We start from the raw sequence: 16,515 nt of genomic DNA, 5'->3' as shown, positions 1-16,515 counted from the left end.
CGGTAACAAAGGGAAAAGAAAGCTGAGGGTAAGTGAGGGAAGAGCCACTTGCAAGAAGTTGAGGTCGGGGATGGTGATGGAGGGGTACCAAATGTACAGAACAGTAAAACTGCTGGTCTCCAACAGTAATGGAAACAGGCAGCTGAAAGGTGGATGGGCAGTCACTTGAACTGCTGCTAGCAATACATGAGCTAGCTTCCAGCAATGCTATCCTGCTCAAGTTAGAAATGAGCTGCTGAATTCCAGATCGACTAGCTGAACCGCAGCAGGGACTTGGCAAGTCCATTTTTCAGCAGAGGAGTGGAGAACAGTGCCAAGGTAAGAGGGCGAGCTATAAGAATACAACTTCATTCAGTTCTGAGTGGGAAGGTCTGCTTATTACATGATGATCACACCTGTGCTAGCACTAATTTAGCTGGAACGGGTACCAGCAGGACCAGGGAAGGAGGTCTTGTGTTAACAGGCTGAATTTATATTGTAACGACATCTTGGTTAGGAGCCTTGTGCCATCTCCTTAGGCTCTAGGGGGAGGATGCTATTAACAGGAGCAGGGTTGCATTGACAAGGGAAGTGGCACTTAAGCTGCCAACATTTCATTTTGAGATGATCACAAAACATTACTTTTTCAAGTAGCTCAGAGAAAGTTGGGTAGCTTGAGAGAAAAATCATTTTGCTTTTGTTGAGACACAGTCCTTAGCCTAGCAGTCACAGCTGGAAGGGGACTGAAGAAACCAATTGTCTTTTAATGAGTAAGAACATTACAGCATTCAGGATTGCTTGGCGGTGGCCTACGTTTCCCTTGTCTTTGCTGTGCGGTGGTGGGGAAGCAGGAAAAGTGATGTTTAGTTCCACTTTTAATCTGCGTTTGGACAGGTCTGGGTGCAAAGTGCAGCAGAGGCTGAACATGCAAATTAAGCTGGCAGTGCCACTAAGAGGATCTCAGGTTTAACAAAAAACATTTTAAGGACGCTTCCACCAAATGTAAGCATTTATTAAATACAAGAAAAAAAAAGCAGAATAAAGGTATTAAACAAGTGGCGATCAACTTTGCAATGGTATTTCCTGGGGAAAAACGCTACAGCAAGTTGAGTGGGAAAGCTAGGGCTGTGCTGCTTTTCTGAGGGTCAAGAGGATATCTCATCTGAGAAACTCTTAGTGTGAAAATAGAATAAATTAAGTACAATCGCTCAGCTGACAGCTTTGGGTTGTGTGCACCATTTCTCGTGCAAGAAAAATGGGAGCGATCATTTTACTTGCTGTTTCCCTTTTGTACAAAATATTTACATCTGTTGCAAGTAAATACAAAGAATTACAATGTCTTAACCCATCAGTGCGGGATTCAAAGCAAGTAGCCTGCACCTGGCTTCTAGCAGGTTAGCTCTCTGGATGGATGCCGTTTCAACGGCAAGAGAGGGTTGTTCGTTTCCAGCCCCAATTAATAAGGACACAGAATACATCTCGAGGGATGTTAATCTTCTTTTATGCAAGTGTACACTGTATGGCCAAGAGCACTTAACAAGTTAATGCTGTGCAAGGTACCAAGATGGACACGACAGACTAGAACTAATACCCGACTTCTGCATTTTCCATTGTTTAGTGTAATTTTACATTCTGAATGAGTACCCGAATAAATGAACACTCACACACCAAGGCTGGCTTTGAAGGACAAGCTTACTACAGATAACGCTCAGTTCATTCAAAGCGCAGGAAAGTGATGATGGTTAGAAAAAGCTTTAATTCAAGGCCATTGGGCTACAGTCCAAACCACTGCAGCACGTCACTCCAGGAACATTCTTTACACCGACTCTTTCCCAAGGGATCACACCACTCCAAGTACAGCAGAAGTAGACAGCTCTGGATTATTGTCGTCACATGTTTTTTCCTGTAGTGACAAGCTTCACTTACACAAACGGGGTGTAAAGAGCAGAGGAAAAATTTGTTACTTGCAACCATAAATAATCGTAATAAATACGTATCAAACAACTACAGCACACGCTTTCAGGGCCAAGATGGGGTACGTTTTACCCAGATGTGCTCTCTGGAAGGAGAAGAAATGTTAGCAGCAGTTGTCTTACTCACAGCTGGGATCAGATCCTAGGAAAGGATTGGAATAGTGAGTTCTCACACCCCTCCCCGTGAGGTATTTGACAAAGTTTTACGCCCGCTAGGTTAAGGTCTTGAAAAGAGAGCCATGAAACCCAAAACAAAACCAGTGTTCAAAAGAAAACCAAAGCATCTCATCACCAGCAGCTTCCGTGAAGCTCCAAAGACATTCTTCACATTCCTCCTACTCGGCAGGTTTGACTTTTTGGACTGGAATTCAGTTGTTTCAAGCAATTTCTTTTGCTTTGTCTTCCCTTGGTCTCTGTAAACTCTGCATGTGTTTGCCCTTGCTCTGAATGATATTTCAGCTACATATATGCTTCTATCAGAAAGTGGACAAAATTCAAGAGTAAATATTATTCCTACGTGGAACTGTTTCTTGGGGAGGGAGATGTGTTATAAAATGGAAACGCAGTTTTTCTAACAATAGGATCTGGAGTCTTTGTATGCCAACAACTACTTCTACAACAGGGTCTCTCTCGCATACCTGTCCACTCACTCACAGAACAACAGGAAAAGATGCATTTAGGGCTCTCCTTGTTTGCACACACTACCCTCCAGTCACCACACGCTCGTCACTCCGACTATTCACAATAATATACAATAAATACAGCGTTTCAATTCCCATGACCACGGACAAGCCAAACAACGAGTGTAGTCTGTCTTCTAACGAGACATGTATATTAACCACCTTAAAGTACAGTCACGCACACAGTCACGGATCTCGATGTGGTTAGATGTGCACCGGACGCACCTGAAGGAAATAACTAACGCGAAGCTCAGTACTGGCACTTAACGGACAGTAGTACGGAGCTCAGGACAGCAGTCACGTCAATGTCCTCTCCGGTTCTCCAGCTTGTTCGTTGGAGTCCAGTTCAAAATGGTGGAACCAAGTGTAGCTTTGTTTCTAAATGCACCTGGCACAGGGCAAAGTTTTTTGCATTAGTAAAGGAAGATACGTGTGCTGTTCTTTACCACTGCAGAACGTATTTCACAACGTATGATACATACAATGGTTTAACATAAAGGATCGTTACCTCTCTTTGCCTTTATCTTTCCATATAAAATAGAAGCTCTATTCTTCAAACCAGCACCTTTGTGCCTCCCGTTCCCACCCTAGCCCACCCCGTTCTGTGTCACATTTTTAGGATAATTTATTTTAGCTACAACATTTCTGAATACAAAAACAAAATGAGGAGCCCGTAACTCAGTTTCTGATTACAGGAAAAGTCTGCGGAGAAAGTTACATCCTTCCATAATGCCACAGAGAATTAAGGATCACTGAAGGAATTCGTGCGTTAAGTGGTTGAATATAAAGGCAAGAACATCTTGGTTAGGGACCTCATGGTCCTTCCACTGTCCTGCGTTTTGGCCAAACGCAGACTTGGAAGAGGAATGTTTCAAAAGAAGACTACGTCAGTTGTGGAGGGGATGCCAATGACTTTGGGTTCTACCGAAACAGACGTAAGAACTTTTTGCGAAATGTAAACATTGGCAACAGAAAACCTGTTGCCAAATGGCATAACCCAAGAGAAGGCTAAACATTGCCTCTTATCCACTTTAGAAAGCAAACCCTCAAAACTTGGAAATGAGAGGTAATGTTCCAACGTTGTGGAAAGGAGGCAGCTGCTTCTCTTCAGTTAATCCTGTTCTTGTACTCAGAAATGTTTCAGGGCAGAAGGATTCGCAGACATTCACATCTGAGCTCTCGTGACCTCAGAGTGCTCAAGTTTGTTGTGTTCGCAAGGGCAACACAATTTAAATTACAAAATTAGAAATGTACATGTTTAAAGGTTTGTTTTTTTAAATTAAATTATACAACAAACTGGTCATTACTAAACTATCCTACAAATATTCCACAAACAAGGCAGCAAAATAACCAGTCCACCACAAAATCTACAAATACAAAAAATGTAAGTCTTCCAGTAATTATTGTAATGGGAACAAAAGTTCAGAAAATAAATTAGCCTCCAATTCTTCACATAGTGTCACAGGAGGTATTTGCATGTGAATCGAAGGGTTTCCAACACAGCAGAGCCCCGAAACAATCCTCCAAGGAGTCATTCTTAGTCTTGGTCTTACTCGACTCAGCCGCTAAGCGGATCCTCCCGGTAATGAATGGCATACCGTAACTTTTCCAGCATTATGTCCAGAGAGGAGTACTGAGGGAGTTTTATCATGAACATGCACGTTTCAACGCGGATATATCGAGAGTCCGGAGACCCTGGAAAGGAACCACAGGGACATCCAGTAACACACTACACTTTTACTTTGTATCCACACTTCATTTTCCAAGGATGTCAATTTTTACTGTGTAAGCTTAGCTGACATCAAAGGAATAGGATCCCTGTCAGGTTTTGGTGGGTCTCACACCAACAGGCTCATTGGAATTTATGCCCCGGGGGTCCAATGTTTAATTGACAGTGCGGCAAGTCTAGAAGCACAGCAAACTACAGCAGTTTGCATCTCCCCACGCTCCTTCCCTCTGCCATTCTGGCTCTGCTATACAAAGCCAAACTATGGGTTATTCTGGATCTTTAAAAGCTATTTTATTCCCTTCAAATATCTTAGAGCACAGTGGGGGGCCAAACCGTGGCATGGCAGATCAGGGAGGGGACAGGCAGCACAGCAGCAGATTAGACAGAGGAAGGAGATCAGTGGCACCTAGAGCACAGCTTACAAGCAGCAGTATAGCCTCTTGCCCTAGTTATAACCACATCCCACACCGTTACTGTCCTTTCATTTTTCTGAGTAAGGAAGGATTTTTTTCCCTTTACAAAAGCAATAAGGACTGAAGAGAAAACTCAAGCACAGCTACATCCTTTACATACCAACCACCAACTGGCCTACCTGCAGCTCCATCTGGTGGTGCAATCTTCATGGGGTAGGGCGGGACATGTGCAGTGTCAGGCCCTCCATCTTTGCATGGACACGTGAAGGGGATTCGCTCTTGGTTGCAGGCAAATTTGATGAATTTGCAGAGTTCTTCCTGAGTAAACATCTCTAATGCCCCCCAGAAAAACTCAATATGTTGGTCTGTTTCCATCAGCCCCACCTGGTACATGGTATGTGCCTAGGAGACAAAGAATGGAATTAGATGCAGAGGGGAAGGACACGATGCCCGCTGCCTTCTCCCTCAAATGCTTCCATCACTTTCTTTTAAAGGAAGATGAGATCACGGAGATGATACTCCCTTCACCCTCCTGGTAGCCTGACCCAGTTTCCACGGTCTCACGCACCTGTAAAAAGTCAATCACTCAACCTGGTACATTGTGGACAGTCAGACACCACCCTGAGCTTTGGTTTGGCCACCCTATTTCAGTCCACACCAGACTGCTCTGTGCAGTCTCCATGGACTGCTTTTAATACGCTGGCCAGCCGCAGTTCCAGACTGCTGCTACAGCAAGGCAAACAGGTTTGAAAAGGTGACCTTTTTTAATACAGGTGGCTAGCAGTACTGAACAACCCAGCAGGCTGCAAACAGTTCCTCCAGGTGGTATAGGCTGCTCACCGTGTAAAATGAAAGGCCAAGGCTAAGTACAAGTACAAGCAGTCTCTCCCTGGGCTGGCTTCCCCTGGGGAAAGGTCCCACCAGCACACTGCTTGATGTGGACTGACCAGGTCCACGTCAGTACTTGGTACCTTTAGGAACTCCAGGTTGATGTACGGTAGCCCGCAGGTCCTCAGTTCCATCTCAAGAGGTGTCAGCGTAGTGAGAAGCTGCAGGGGGATGATGGAGCCAAGCCCAGCACGCACGGCCGTCATGCAGTCTGGATTCTGTAGCTCATGCACCCGCAGGTTCCGGATGGCCGTTGCATACACATCCTTGTTCTCCCACCTGGCAGGAAGAGGAGAGTCTGCCTAAGAGGGAACATCTTGCTCTGTGCACAGCCCTGTGCATGGTTTTCCTAACACATTCACAAGGAGCCATCCCTTCCTAAGTTACCCCAGGTCCATCAACACTTGTTGTCTTCACGCCTCCCCCCCGTCTGCATCCCCAGCACTGCAGCTTTCCCCATGTCACCACTGTTTGGCTTCCTGGTCAAAGCATCATTTTGTGTCCCTTTACCCATGTGCAGCGACCTGCCATGAAAGGTTCTACTCACGCTACAGGAATGTGCCTGCCTCGAGGGCAAAGCTCCACCTCTTCGCCTGTCATGGTCAGATAGGTGAATTTGCAGCATGGCTTGTTAGGGCAATCAGGGCTCTCGGTGGCTAGATGCTGGGATGCGATTTCTGCACACAAGGCCTCCAGTTCTGTCTCATCATTTATCTAGGACAACATGAGAAGAGCATCACCTTAGCTCTTCAGAAGTTGCGCCAAGGGAGTGAGTACAACTGCCCAATCACATCATCTGAGAACAACGCCACAGGCAGTATTGGGTAACCTGTGCTTTTGGCAGGGGCATGCCTGGGCCCCAGGTCAGAGTTAAGAGTCTAATCTAGCTAATGCATCTCTGTCTGTTCAAAGCCCTACAAAGGATGGAGGATGGGATTCACCTCCAAGGAGGATTATTCTGCACTGGACCGGTCCTGCAGGGAGCAAACCAGGAAAGCCAAGGCTGCGACTGAACTCCAAATGGCTTCAAGTATCAGGGACAATAAAAAGTCCTTTTTCAGATATGTGGGGAGCCGGAGGAAAAGCAAGGGCAACATTAGACTCCTGCTGAACCAGATGGGGCAACTGACGCCCAGGAAAAAGCCAACCCATGAAATGGGTACTTTGCATTGGTCTTTCATCAGTCCCATGGGACGCCCATGCCCGCTACAGGACAGGGAGGTCTGGGTGAGGGAGATCCCCTGCCCTCCATCAATGCTGACCTTGTGAAGGAACACCTTGAGAAGCTGGATACCTTCAAGTCAGCCGGCCCTGACAATCTGCACCCCAGGGTACTCAAGGAGCTGGTGAGCATCATAGCCCAGCCTCTGGCACGGATCTTTGAAAACTCCTGGCGCTCTGGTGTAGTGCCCGAAAGACTGGAAGAAGGCCAATGTGGTGCCTACCTTCAAGAAAGGGAGGAAAGTGGATCCGGCTAACTATAGGCCCATCAGCCTGACTTCTATCCCAGGGAAGATCTTAGAAAAGTTTATTAAAGAGGCCATCCTTAATGGACTGGCCGACGCCAACTTCGTAAGGCATAGCCAGCACGGGTTTGTTGCGGGTAGGTCTTGCTTGACCAATCTCATTTCCTTCTATGACCAGGTGACCTATCACCTGGACGAGGGAGAAGAGATTGATGTCATATAGCTTGACTTCAGAAAAGCCTTCGATCTGGTATTCCATGATCACCTCTTGGCGAAACTGGACAATTGTGGCTTTGGGTCCATCACGATCCACTGGCTTGAAAACTGGCTCCGTGGTCGGACCCAGAGGGTAGTAATTGATGGCAGTCACTCATCATGGTGTCCTGTGACCAGTGGGGTCCTCCAAGGCCGTGTCCTTGGACCTATATTGTTCAACATCTTCATTAATGATGTGGACACTGGAGTCAGGAGTGGACTGGCCAAGTTCACCAAAGACACCAAACTTTGGGGCAAAGCATCCATGCCAGAAGACAGGTGGGTGATTCAGGCTGACCTGGACAGGCTCAGCGAACGGGCGGACGACAACCTGATGGTGTTTAACACCGAAAAATGCAAGGTTCTCCACCCTGGGAAGAAAAATCTGCAGCACCCTTATAGGCTCGGCAGTGCTATGTTGGTTAGCACTACGGAAGAAAGACTTGGGGGTCATCATTGACCACAAGATGAACATGAGCCTGCAATGCGATGCTGCGGCTAGTAAAGCGACCGAAACACTGGCTCGCATCCATAGATGCTTCTCAAGCAAATCCCGGGATGTCCTTCTCCCCTTGTACTCGGCCTTGGTGAGGCCGCAGCTGGAGTATTGCGTCCAGTTTTGGGCTCCACGATTCAAAAAGGATGTGGAGAAGCTTGAGAGAGTCCAGAGGAGAGCCACGTGCATGATCAGAGGTCAGGAAAACAGACCTTACAACCACAGGCTGAGAGCCATGGGGCTCTTTAGCCTGGAAAAGCGCAGGCTCAGGGGTGATCTGATGGCCACCTATAAGTTTATCGGGGTGACCACCGGGATCTGGGGGAACGTCTGTTCACCAGAGCGCCCCAAGGGATGAAGAGGTTGAATGGTCATAAACTACTACGAGACCGTTTCAGGCTGGACATAAGGAAGAATTTCTTTACTGTCCGAGCTCCCAAGGTCTGGAACAGTCTGCCAGCGGAGGTGGTTCAAGCACCTACACTGAACACCTTCAAGAGCAAATTGGATGCTTATCTTGCTGGGATCCTATGACCCCAGCTGACTTCCTGCCCTCTGGGCACGGGGCTGGACTCGATGATCTTCCGAGGTCCCTTCCAGCCCTAAAGTCTATGAAAGTTATCACCGTCATTGTGGTTCTAGTGACCTTCGTGCCCTCACTAGTACTTGTGCAGGGTTTGTATAGTGCTCACAGCATTTCAAACCTTGGCTCTGAGTTACTCCTGCCAAACAGTGGATTCATAGCATTAGGTTTCCCCAGGTTTGTCAGCAACCTGTTGAAGGACAAACTCCTTAAGCTTGCTAATGGGAACATTTAGGGGAGGCAAATCTGCCCTCCATGCCAGACTGAGTTGCCTTTCCAGATAGGATGCAGGTGTCTAAGATTCTGGCCCTGGTCCTGTGGTTGATTAACAAGGCCCTATGCCTAAAGGGAGTCCACAGAATGCCACGTGCCTCTACATGACTGGATCAATTTGAAGGGCAAAGCCCTCAGGCAATTCCCTGCAGGCTCTGCTCGCAGCAGCCGCTAACGATCAGTGCACTCGGGGCCGCGGTTACAGAGGAAAAGAAGGAAAGTTACGTTTTCAAACTTTTTGATGTAGTTGTAGGTCAGGACGTCAGCTTCCTGGAGATCCACCTCAGGGTCCAGTGGCGCACCCACCAACGTCTTCCAGAATGAGGGCAGGAGGTCCAGGGGGAGAGGAACATCTGCTCTAATCGCAATGCCCAGCAGCTGCCCAAAGAAGTGAAGCAACTGCTCTTCCGCATAGGTGATGGGGCTGGGCGTCAGAATATACTTTCCCTTGAAAAACAAACAGACACATGTTTCAACACCCAGCCCTGCAGGCGGCTGCGCCCACACAGCATGATATAACAGAGAAACACTTTCATATCTGAGGTGCTGGCCCTTCGCACCGAACAAGCGTATTAAAGGCTGGCACCAGTGGTTTTGTCTCCATGTGGGAATGTGAGGATGCAGAGGGGCACGCTCACCTGCTGCACTGGCTTCATTCTATTACCTAAAGCCGATGGATGGTAATAACCAACAGTGCAGGCACTAGGCTGGACTGAGCTAATACAGTCTCCCTGCATGCGACTGACTTACCCCTGAGCACTGCAGGGAAGGAGCAAGGCCTCTGCTATCATAAGCTCTTTGGGGCATGGACCTGAGACCGCACCTCTGCATCTGTAAACACCCAACACAGGCAAATGGGGCAAGATTCCGAGTTTCCAATCAATCCCCTTGCCTATCTTTATGAGTGGCACTAAGGGCACAGAGTAGGAGTGGCAAAAAGAACTTCACATGGATACCAGAGCAGCTCTCACAGTCGAAACCCTGAAAGGACACTGCAGACCAGTGTTGATCAAAGGTTAGCATTGCAGAAAGTAGCAGATTCAAAAAAGAGCTGTGGGGGTTGCTTAGGCACCCGTTTGGAAATTCCCCTTGCTGTCAGCAGTCCTGCCCCAGGCACCAAAAACACTCGTACCTTCCCAGCATTTTGGAAGAGGAACATCACTGGCTGCAAGTCTGGCCCCTCACCTTGTTCTTGTTGACAGCAGAGCTGGGGCACAGCAAGAGAAGGGAGAGAGATGAGCTCTGTAGCTCTTTGCAGACTTGCCACAGGAAGTGACGAAAAGATCCACCTGAAAAAAAAGGGGCAATATCCTTGTTAGCTGCATTGCAAGAGTCTCCTCCCCCGTGAAATCAGACTTTATCATTTGAGATTCTCATATGGAACGCACTCGGTTGTGTCCAGTGACCATCCACGCTCATGACATAAGAGAGCAAGCAGTGGGTTAATTTTCTGCTCTCTTAAGTATTCAAGCTCTGTGCATTGTCTTCAAGCGCTGGATGTTCATTTCAGATTGCCAGGAGGAAAAGTAAAGCCTTCTACAGAGTGCAGAAGCTCTGCTCAGATAAACCAAGCAAGTGGCAGGCACTGCAGAGACCAAACTTAGGTTTGTTTTCCTGCTTTATGAAAGGAAAACTTCCTGGTGTTCAAATTCTTATGTATTACGGACACCATGTCCCCCCTCTGCCCAAAGCAATACAAAGGAAGTCTGGCCCCCCATGATTACACCAATCTCCAAGCTTAGGGTCAGCCTAGCTTTGATTGCCCTTTGAGGACGTTGTGCTTACCGCACCCAGGTCCATGTGGCCGGGACTATAACTCACTTGTTCCATGGACCTCCTCGCCTGTGAAGCGGATGTTAAAGGCGTAGGTGGGATCCCCCCCACTGGCCAGCTTGACACACAGTTGAGAGGATGGTACGCAGGCGAGCTGTCTAGCTGCCTGGCAGAAGTAGGAGTTTTCTGAAGAACGGATCTCACCTACGAGAGAAAGCACCTCTCAACTGGCATGCATTGTGCGTGTGCTGTGCTCAGCAGCCGCTGAGCTCAGGCACTGAGATGGATTCCAAATTCTCTTGGCAGTAAATGTAAACTGATTAAGAGTACAACTGCTGCACATACCTCCCACTATCTCCAGTGGATCCAGGGTGATTTCTGGGGCTGCGTGGTCTGCTGTTCTTTGCACTGTAGCATTCAGCACGCGGTTCATTACAGTCACCTTTGTGTCATAAAAGATTAAACCTAAACGCACACACACAGTTTGTCTGTTATTGATCCTTCTGGAAGTTCATTTCCTGAAATCATGCAACAGAACATTTGGGAAAGGACCGAAAATGCCGTTAAGTAACAGTCTAAGAGCTGCTCAATCTAGGTGACCTTTGGCCACACTTTACGTTCCGAGTTTGCCGGAAGGAAGGTGTCAAATGAGAATTTTTCCATGTGGTTGCTGCATCACCAGATTTTTCCCGCATTAGGGAAATATTTCTTGACTGCCAAACTATGGGATGTACAGACACAAAGGAAATGTGCATTACTAAACAGCTTTAAGATACGATGCTCTCTGAGACAGATACAAGATATAAATTAAGTGTCACACGGTGCCCCCAAGTCTTGGCTCTATATTAAGGCAGAGCCTAAGAATACCAGACTTTTCCACCCTGGCTTTGTAAGCCATTTTTCTGACTAGCCAGAGGGAGACAGCAAGGCTCTAAATCATAACCAATATAGCATTCTACACCTTTGATGACTGCATTTAATCTGGAGAAATAAATCCAGCTACAGTAGCACAAGTCTCATGCTATTGTGTTGGAAGCTCACATGAAGACATCTATTAGTTCCTCTGAATGTCTATGCCTGGTACACATCATCCTGATCTCTAGTTCTCTTGTGGTGAAGACTGCACACTAAGGATGTGATCTTGTCATGGTGCTGCACCTGGAATGCCCACATAAGCTACAGGTGCCAGTGATGTTATTTGAGCCTTATTATCATTATTATTGCTAAGACTATTATTATTAACTTTGCAGAAGTACTTGAACCTCCCAAAAGGATGAAGGCACGTTTGTGCCAGGCACCACACAGATGTAGAGGACACCGTCTCTGTTCAACAAATATCTAAAAATTCATGCTGTTTCTAACAAGATGCAGCCTTCTACCAGAAATTCCCACTGCAAATTCTCACAGCACTTCAGCCAGGTTCATTCAAGTGTAGCACTCCCCTTGGCTCAACTACCTGCTTCAGGGAGAACAAGAAGTGCTCTCCACCTGAGCAGTTGTCCTTATATAGTTGCCCCTTCAGGCAGTGCATGAGGTTTATATGATGCAGAGGTGAAGCCAGCAAGCCCCTGCCAGAAGGCTGTACTCTCTCCTGCACCCCAGTCCCATGGATGTACATCAGTATTTAGCCTGTCTGTGCCAACCCTGATACATGCAAAGAGCTCTCACAGTTCCCAAAGTCTGACCTTTGGCCTCTTGCAGCAGCGCGGCGATACTGTTTGTGTACATTTCGGTCTGTCGAAGCTCCACCAGTGGCAGGAAGAAGGTCTCTAACGTGGTGTTCAGAGACTGAAGTAGTGCAAAACGCAGGCGCAGACTTTCAATGGGAACATCTGAGGGGAGGAACCATACAGAATCAGAGGGCGAAAGGACAGGGCAGGGCATCCAATCCCACTCCTCCCTCCTCCAAGGGCCAACATGCCAGCACACTCAGCCTAGGAACCCTACACTCAAAGGACCTGCCCTCACTCTGAAGACCAGTGTCAAGGCACAGTAACAGGGTAGTGTGAGGAAACTTGTGTTGCCACAGCCCATGCTATTCCTTTTCTATGGTGAGAGCCAACTACAGGGCTGTCCACCTAGTGCCCTTCCCCAGCACTAAATGCACATTCATTCCTAGATTGTTCAAACCAAACCCATGAGCGGTATATAATCTGCACGTACTCAGCAGACACGAGATCCTGGGATCCGCCGCATCAGCTGGATCCAGATAAACTTCGTGTGGGTGCAGTCGTGCTGGGGTGATTGCAAGGTGACGGCAGAGGCGGTTGATGTACTGAACGAGGGCTACATCCATCTCCAAAGTCCACTTCCGGGAAGCTTTCTGCGCATGCCTGGCATCAATGCAGGCACATCTGAAGGACAAAGAGATTAGAACTGGTGAAGTGCAAATGATACCCCAGTTAGAGAGAGCCCACGTTAACCAGAAGCCAGGGGGCTTGCTACTCATCTCTCTTTTCACTTTCATGAGAACAATTCCTTTAGCACAGGTGTCTGCAAGGACTGTATTACCATACCCCTGCCTCGGTTTCAGCAGTCTGACAAAAGTGACCCCTGTTCAGCAGGCTTACCCACTGCCATAAATAGTGCAGAGGGGACACAGCAATCAATCCATGGCTTGATCCAAGAGGAGAAGAAGGATCTAGTGATGATACTTCTTCATTTTAATGTGGTAACAGATCCTTCTCCTCTCCCTATGACTCCCCCTGCAAAGTAACTGAGGAAATCTACTACAATAGTGACATCTACCATGGGGCTCAGAATGCAAGGCTGACAAGGCAAGAGGCCATGTGAGCTGGTTTATGCAGTAGGAGAGTCCACAGCTAGCCATGGGTTTTGGGAATGAAGTTCTTTTGTTCAAAGCAGATCTCTGTAATTCTGGATATGATCCTACTGCCTAGGAACCGCCCCCCTGGCTGCTGAATGGGCATCATCCTGTAAATTATCTTTAAGGGCTTATTTAAAAATTCTGTGTTGAGGCCCTGCAGCCACCTACAGCAGGAGCTCAGCATTAAAGAAGTTTGATAAGACTCGCTGTAGCAAAAATAACCCAGTCCAAATGTGCTCAAATGAAGCATTCCCTATTTGATATTACCTTTACAGAACTTACCTTTCAAAGTGAAGATCATATCCACAGGACAGAATACCTCGCCAGACACTCCGGATGTCCTGTTTTGCACGGTCAACAACAAATCTGTGAAATCCATCGAGCGTCAGATACTTCTCTTCAGGGACTGGTAGCAGGAATGCAAATATCAAATGATTAGTGACTCATGATGCTAACACATAAGCAGGCCTGTGTTGCCCTCAAGTTCACAACTTGAAGACCCTGTCTGCCAACTTCCTTCTGGTCTTCCCCTCTTCAGAACGAGGAACTACAGCGCAGCCCCTCCCAGAACAACTAAGTCTCCAAATGTTACGCTGACTAAAATTTACCCCTAAGAGAAGGGTGCTCACTTCTCTTGCAGATGACCCAGGACCCTCCCCCTCAGCTCCACTGAGGGTATTCGTGCCTAGGTATATAATCACAGGACACCTCAAGGCTTCACAGCTGGCTGCCGACACTCCCCTTCAGAGCTCATCCTGTATTTCCAAAAGTGAGGGATGGCATCATAGAGCAAACCCTCACAGTCAACCCCAGCTGGCCGAGGAGTAACTAACAGTCTCCAGCCCTATGAACGATTGTGCAGTCCACATTGCTAGTGAAAGAGAATTCTCTCGTACTAGATTACAGAAGTTTTAAAAAACTGAACTATTCCACACTTAAACTAGGGAACATAACACACGGGCAAGCTGCACTGCTCTACTGCAGTATCTTTCATTTCCCCCTGTATGAGGCCTTTAAACTATAAGCTTCTTTAGTAGAGAACTTGGGTTTTTGTAACACACGCTCTAAGAGCTGCACAAACAAAAATAATTCCTTAACCAAGTTCCCCTCAGTTACATCGATCAGTCCAGACTCCCACATAACTCTAGACTTTTAGTTAAACCTGGGCAATGTGAACTTGTGACATGTATTTCCCATTGGTAAATGGCTTCTTTCCCCAGACAAAGTGATGACATGAATGTCTAGGCAGACACTACCTTCCTGTTTCTTTGTGGGAGACTTTTCAGGGTCCTTCTCCTCAGGTTTGCTCTTTTCTGGAGACTTTGGCTTCACAGTAGGTTTCTTCTCACTCAACGCTGTTCTGCTAAAGGACAGAACATCTGCATGTTAGAATGCACACTTCCTTATGAGAGTAAGTGTCATTATCTGGCCACAATATGAAATACTGGCTTGGCAGAGTGCAAAAATTGTGAGGCTCTGAGGGTACGAGTTTTCTAGTTTTGTTTTTTAACTTGTCCCACACCCAGAGAAGAAACCGCTAGTTCCCTAAAGAAAAGACAGGTTCTGTACATCAGCTGGAAGCCTCAAGGTGCTCACCTGACACTGTTGAGCACAGACTTTTCCTTTGTAGGTGGCTTTGTAACCGGGCGTTTGGTGCTCACAACTTTCACTGGATGCTGCTCTTTGCCTGCCTTGTTATACTTGCTCTTGTCAAACTTTGGCTTGGGCACACCGTACTTCCTTAAGATCTGCCAACAGAGAAGATGAACAGTTAGCCTCAAGTCTTCTAAATTATCCAAGCACGGAATTAAAAAACACATTTCACAAAGTGCTACCTGAGTGAGTTGATCCTCTAGCACCTTCTTTGGGGGCCGGACATTCATGAAGAATACGTGGAGAAGGTTTCCAGGGGTCTGAGAATTGATTTGCTCTTTGCTAAGATAAATATCAGCAACTTTAATGGGTTTCGCCGGGGTCAGGCTCAGCATTTGCTCAGAATGGACACAGCTTTTAAAGATTTCTGTGAGGACTTCCCGAGCACCTGGAACCAATTTCTCACCTATTACAAAAAAATAAATTGCAGTACAGATACAAAGGCATTATGAAAAGAGGATTTAAGATTAAGGCACAGGAAAGATATTTTTCTATTGACCCAATATAATATCAGATGCACCTACTGTATTAGGGATCAAATACACTTCGACAACATTACAAAAAGCAGTTCAGCCTGTGCTACCGCATGCAGCATCTTTAACTTATTTTGATCAGGCAGATTACTAGACTTTTGAGAGGCTTCAGCATTTCTCATATGGTCCTAAGGTTCGGATCACAATCTGTAGAGCTACACAGTAGTATCTGTCAATACTTTAATTATTAGCTAAATTTCCTTTCCCCTTCTCGCCCATCAACAATTAATCTTACACCTTATCAATCATGGAAGAAGTGAGCCATGAATAATGGTTTACTATTACCTGGCCAGTTTTAGAGATGACTGAACATTACTCAGACTGCAAACAAATTTCCCCACCATCTACTGGCAAGGAACTAATGAGAAATACTTTTCCCCTTTACTACTCATTCTATCAATAAAATACCCTGAATTTGCACCAATGAGAAGGCAGAATCTGCCTTCTTGTCTATGTGCTGCAAGCAAACTATTTGCTAACATGGAAAATACACACCTTTTATTGATTTATCATTGAAATAGTCTTCCAGTGCTGGGCTCCCTTGTGTATCAAATAAACTCTGATTGACAGTAGAAACAGTTAAAATCTCTTCAGTTGACATTTCCATTAGTTCATCTTCACCATCCAGGCTTGACAACCCAATCAGATCACTGCTGTTAAATAAACTGGCACGGATTTTCTCTATTTTAGCTCTTGACCTTATCTGTGCAAAAAAAGGAAAGAGCTGAAAGGAATTCTCGCCAGGGACAAATGATCTGCCATCCATGAGTTAATTTTTGCATTATCTTTTCTTGCAGAGACTCAGAATTATACATCCACATTCACCCTTTGATATACCAGAATTCAGACGCACCTGGCAACATGTCTGCTCTGAGAAAAAAGCTAACTGAAACTGCTACACCAAAAACTTAATTTTTCTGGCCTCTTGGGACTTGCTATGCCATATCTTAAATCTGGTAGCCACTCACAGAAATCTTCTGATAAGAAAATACAG

The 16,515-nt window shown here is 46.5% G+C and overlaps 1 protein-coding gene across 5 annotated transcripts in view; it reads right to left on the bottom strand.

Moving 5' to 3' along the window:
- Positions 1 to 975: 975 nt before the first annotated feature.
- HECTD4 (HECT domain E3 ubiquitin protein ligase 4) overlaps positions 976 to 16,515 on the bottom strand; it is a 109,000-nt gene continuing 93,460 nt past the window's right edge. For 4 of the 5 annotated variants that reach the window (XM_090063984.1, XM_090063988.1, XM_090063986.1 and 1 more), the window contains exons 62-76: positions 16,017 to 16,224; positions 15,171 to 15,394; positions 14,932 to 15,083; positions 14,592 to 14,698; positions 13,618 to 13,741; positions 12,672 to 12,862; positions 12,194 to 12,340; positions 10,854 to 10,973; positions 10,557 to 10,712; positions 9,921 to 10,024; positions 8,961 to 9,182; positions 6,210 to 6,376; positions 5,746 to 5,941; positions 4,954 to 5,176; positions 976 to 4,327 (exon numbers count right to left, since the gene is read on the bottom strand). In XM_090063984.1, the coding sequence (XP_089920110.1) occupies positions 4,191 to 4,327; positions 4,954 to 5,176; positions 5,746 to 5,941; positions 6,210 to 6,376; positions 8,961 to 9,182; positions 9,921 to 10,024; positions 10,557 to 10,712; positions 10,854 to 10,973; positions 12,194 to 12,340; positions 12,672 to 12,862; positions 13,618 to 13,741; positions 14,592 to 14,698; positions 14,932 to 15,083; positions 15,171 to 15,394; positions 16,017 to 16,224 (2,478 nt within the window). In that variant the 3' untranslated portion in view covers positions 976 to 4,190. The remainder of the gene's footprint in view (positions 4,328 to 4,953; positions 5,177 to 5,745; positions 5,942 to 6,209; positions 6,377 to 8,960; positions 9,183 to 9,920; positions 10,025 to 10,556; positions 10,713 to 10,853; positions 10,974 to 12,193; positions 12,341 to 12,671; positions 12,863 to 13,617; positions 13,742 to 14,591; positions 14,699 to 14,931; positions 15,084 to 15,170; positions 15,395 to 16,016; positions 16,225 to 16,515) is intronic. The other variant, XM_090063985.1, reaches the window with a different exon arrangement.

The sequence above is a fragment of the Crocodylus siamensis genome, chromosome 9 (genome assembly GCF_052110815.1).
Source record: "Crocodylus siamensis isolate JL-2025a chromosome 9, ASM5211081v1, whole genome shotgun sequence".
Classification (NCBI taxonomy): Eukaryota; Metazoa; Chordata; order Crocodylia; family Crocodylidae; genus Crocodylus; species Crocodylus siamensis.
This window is presented reverse-complemented; position numbering and strand designations above follow the sequence as displayed.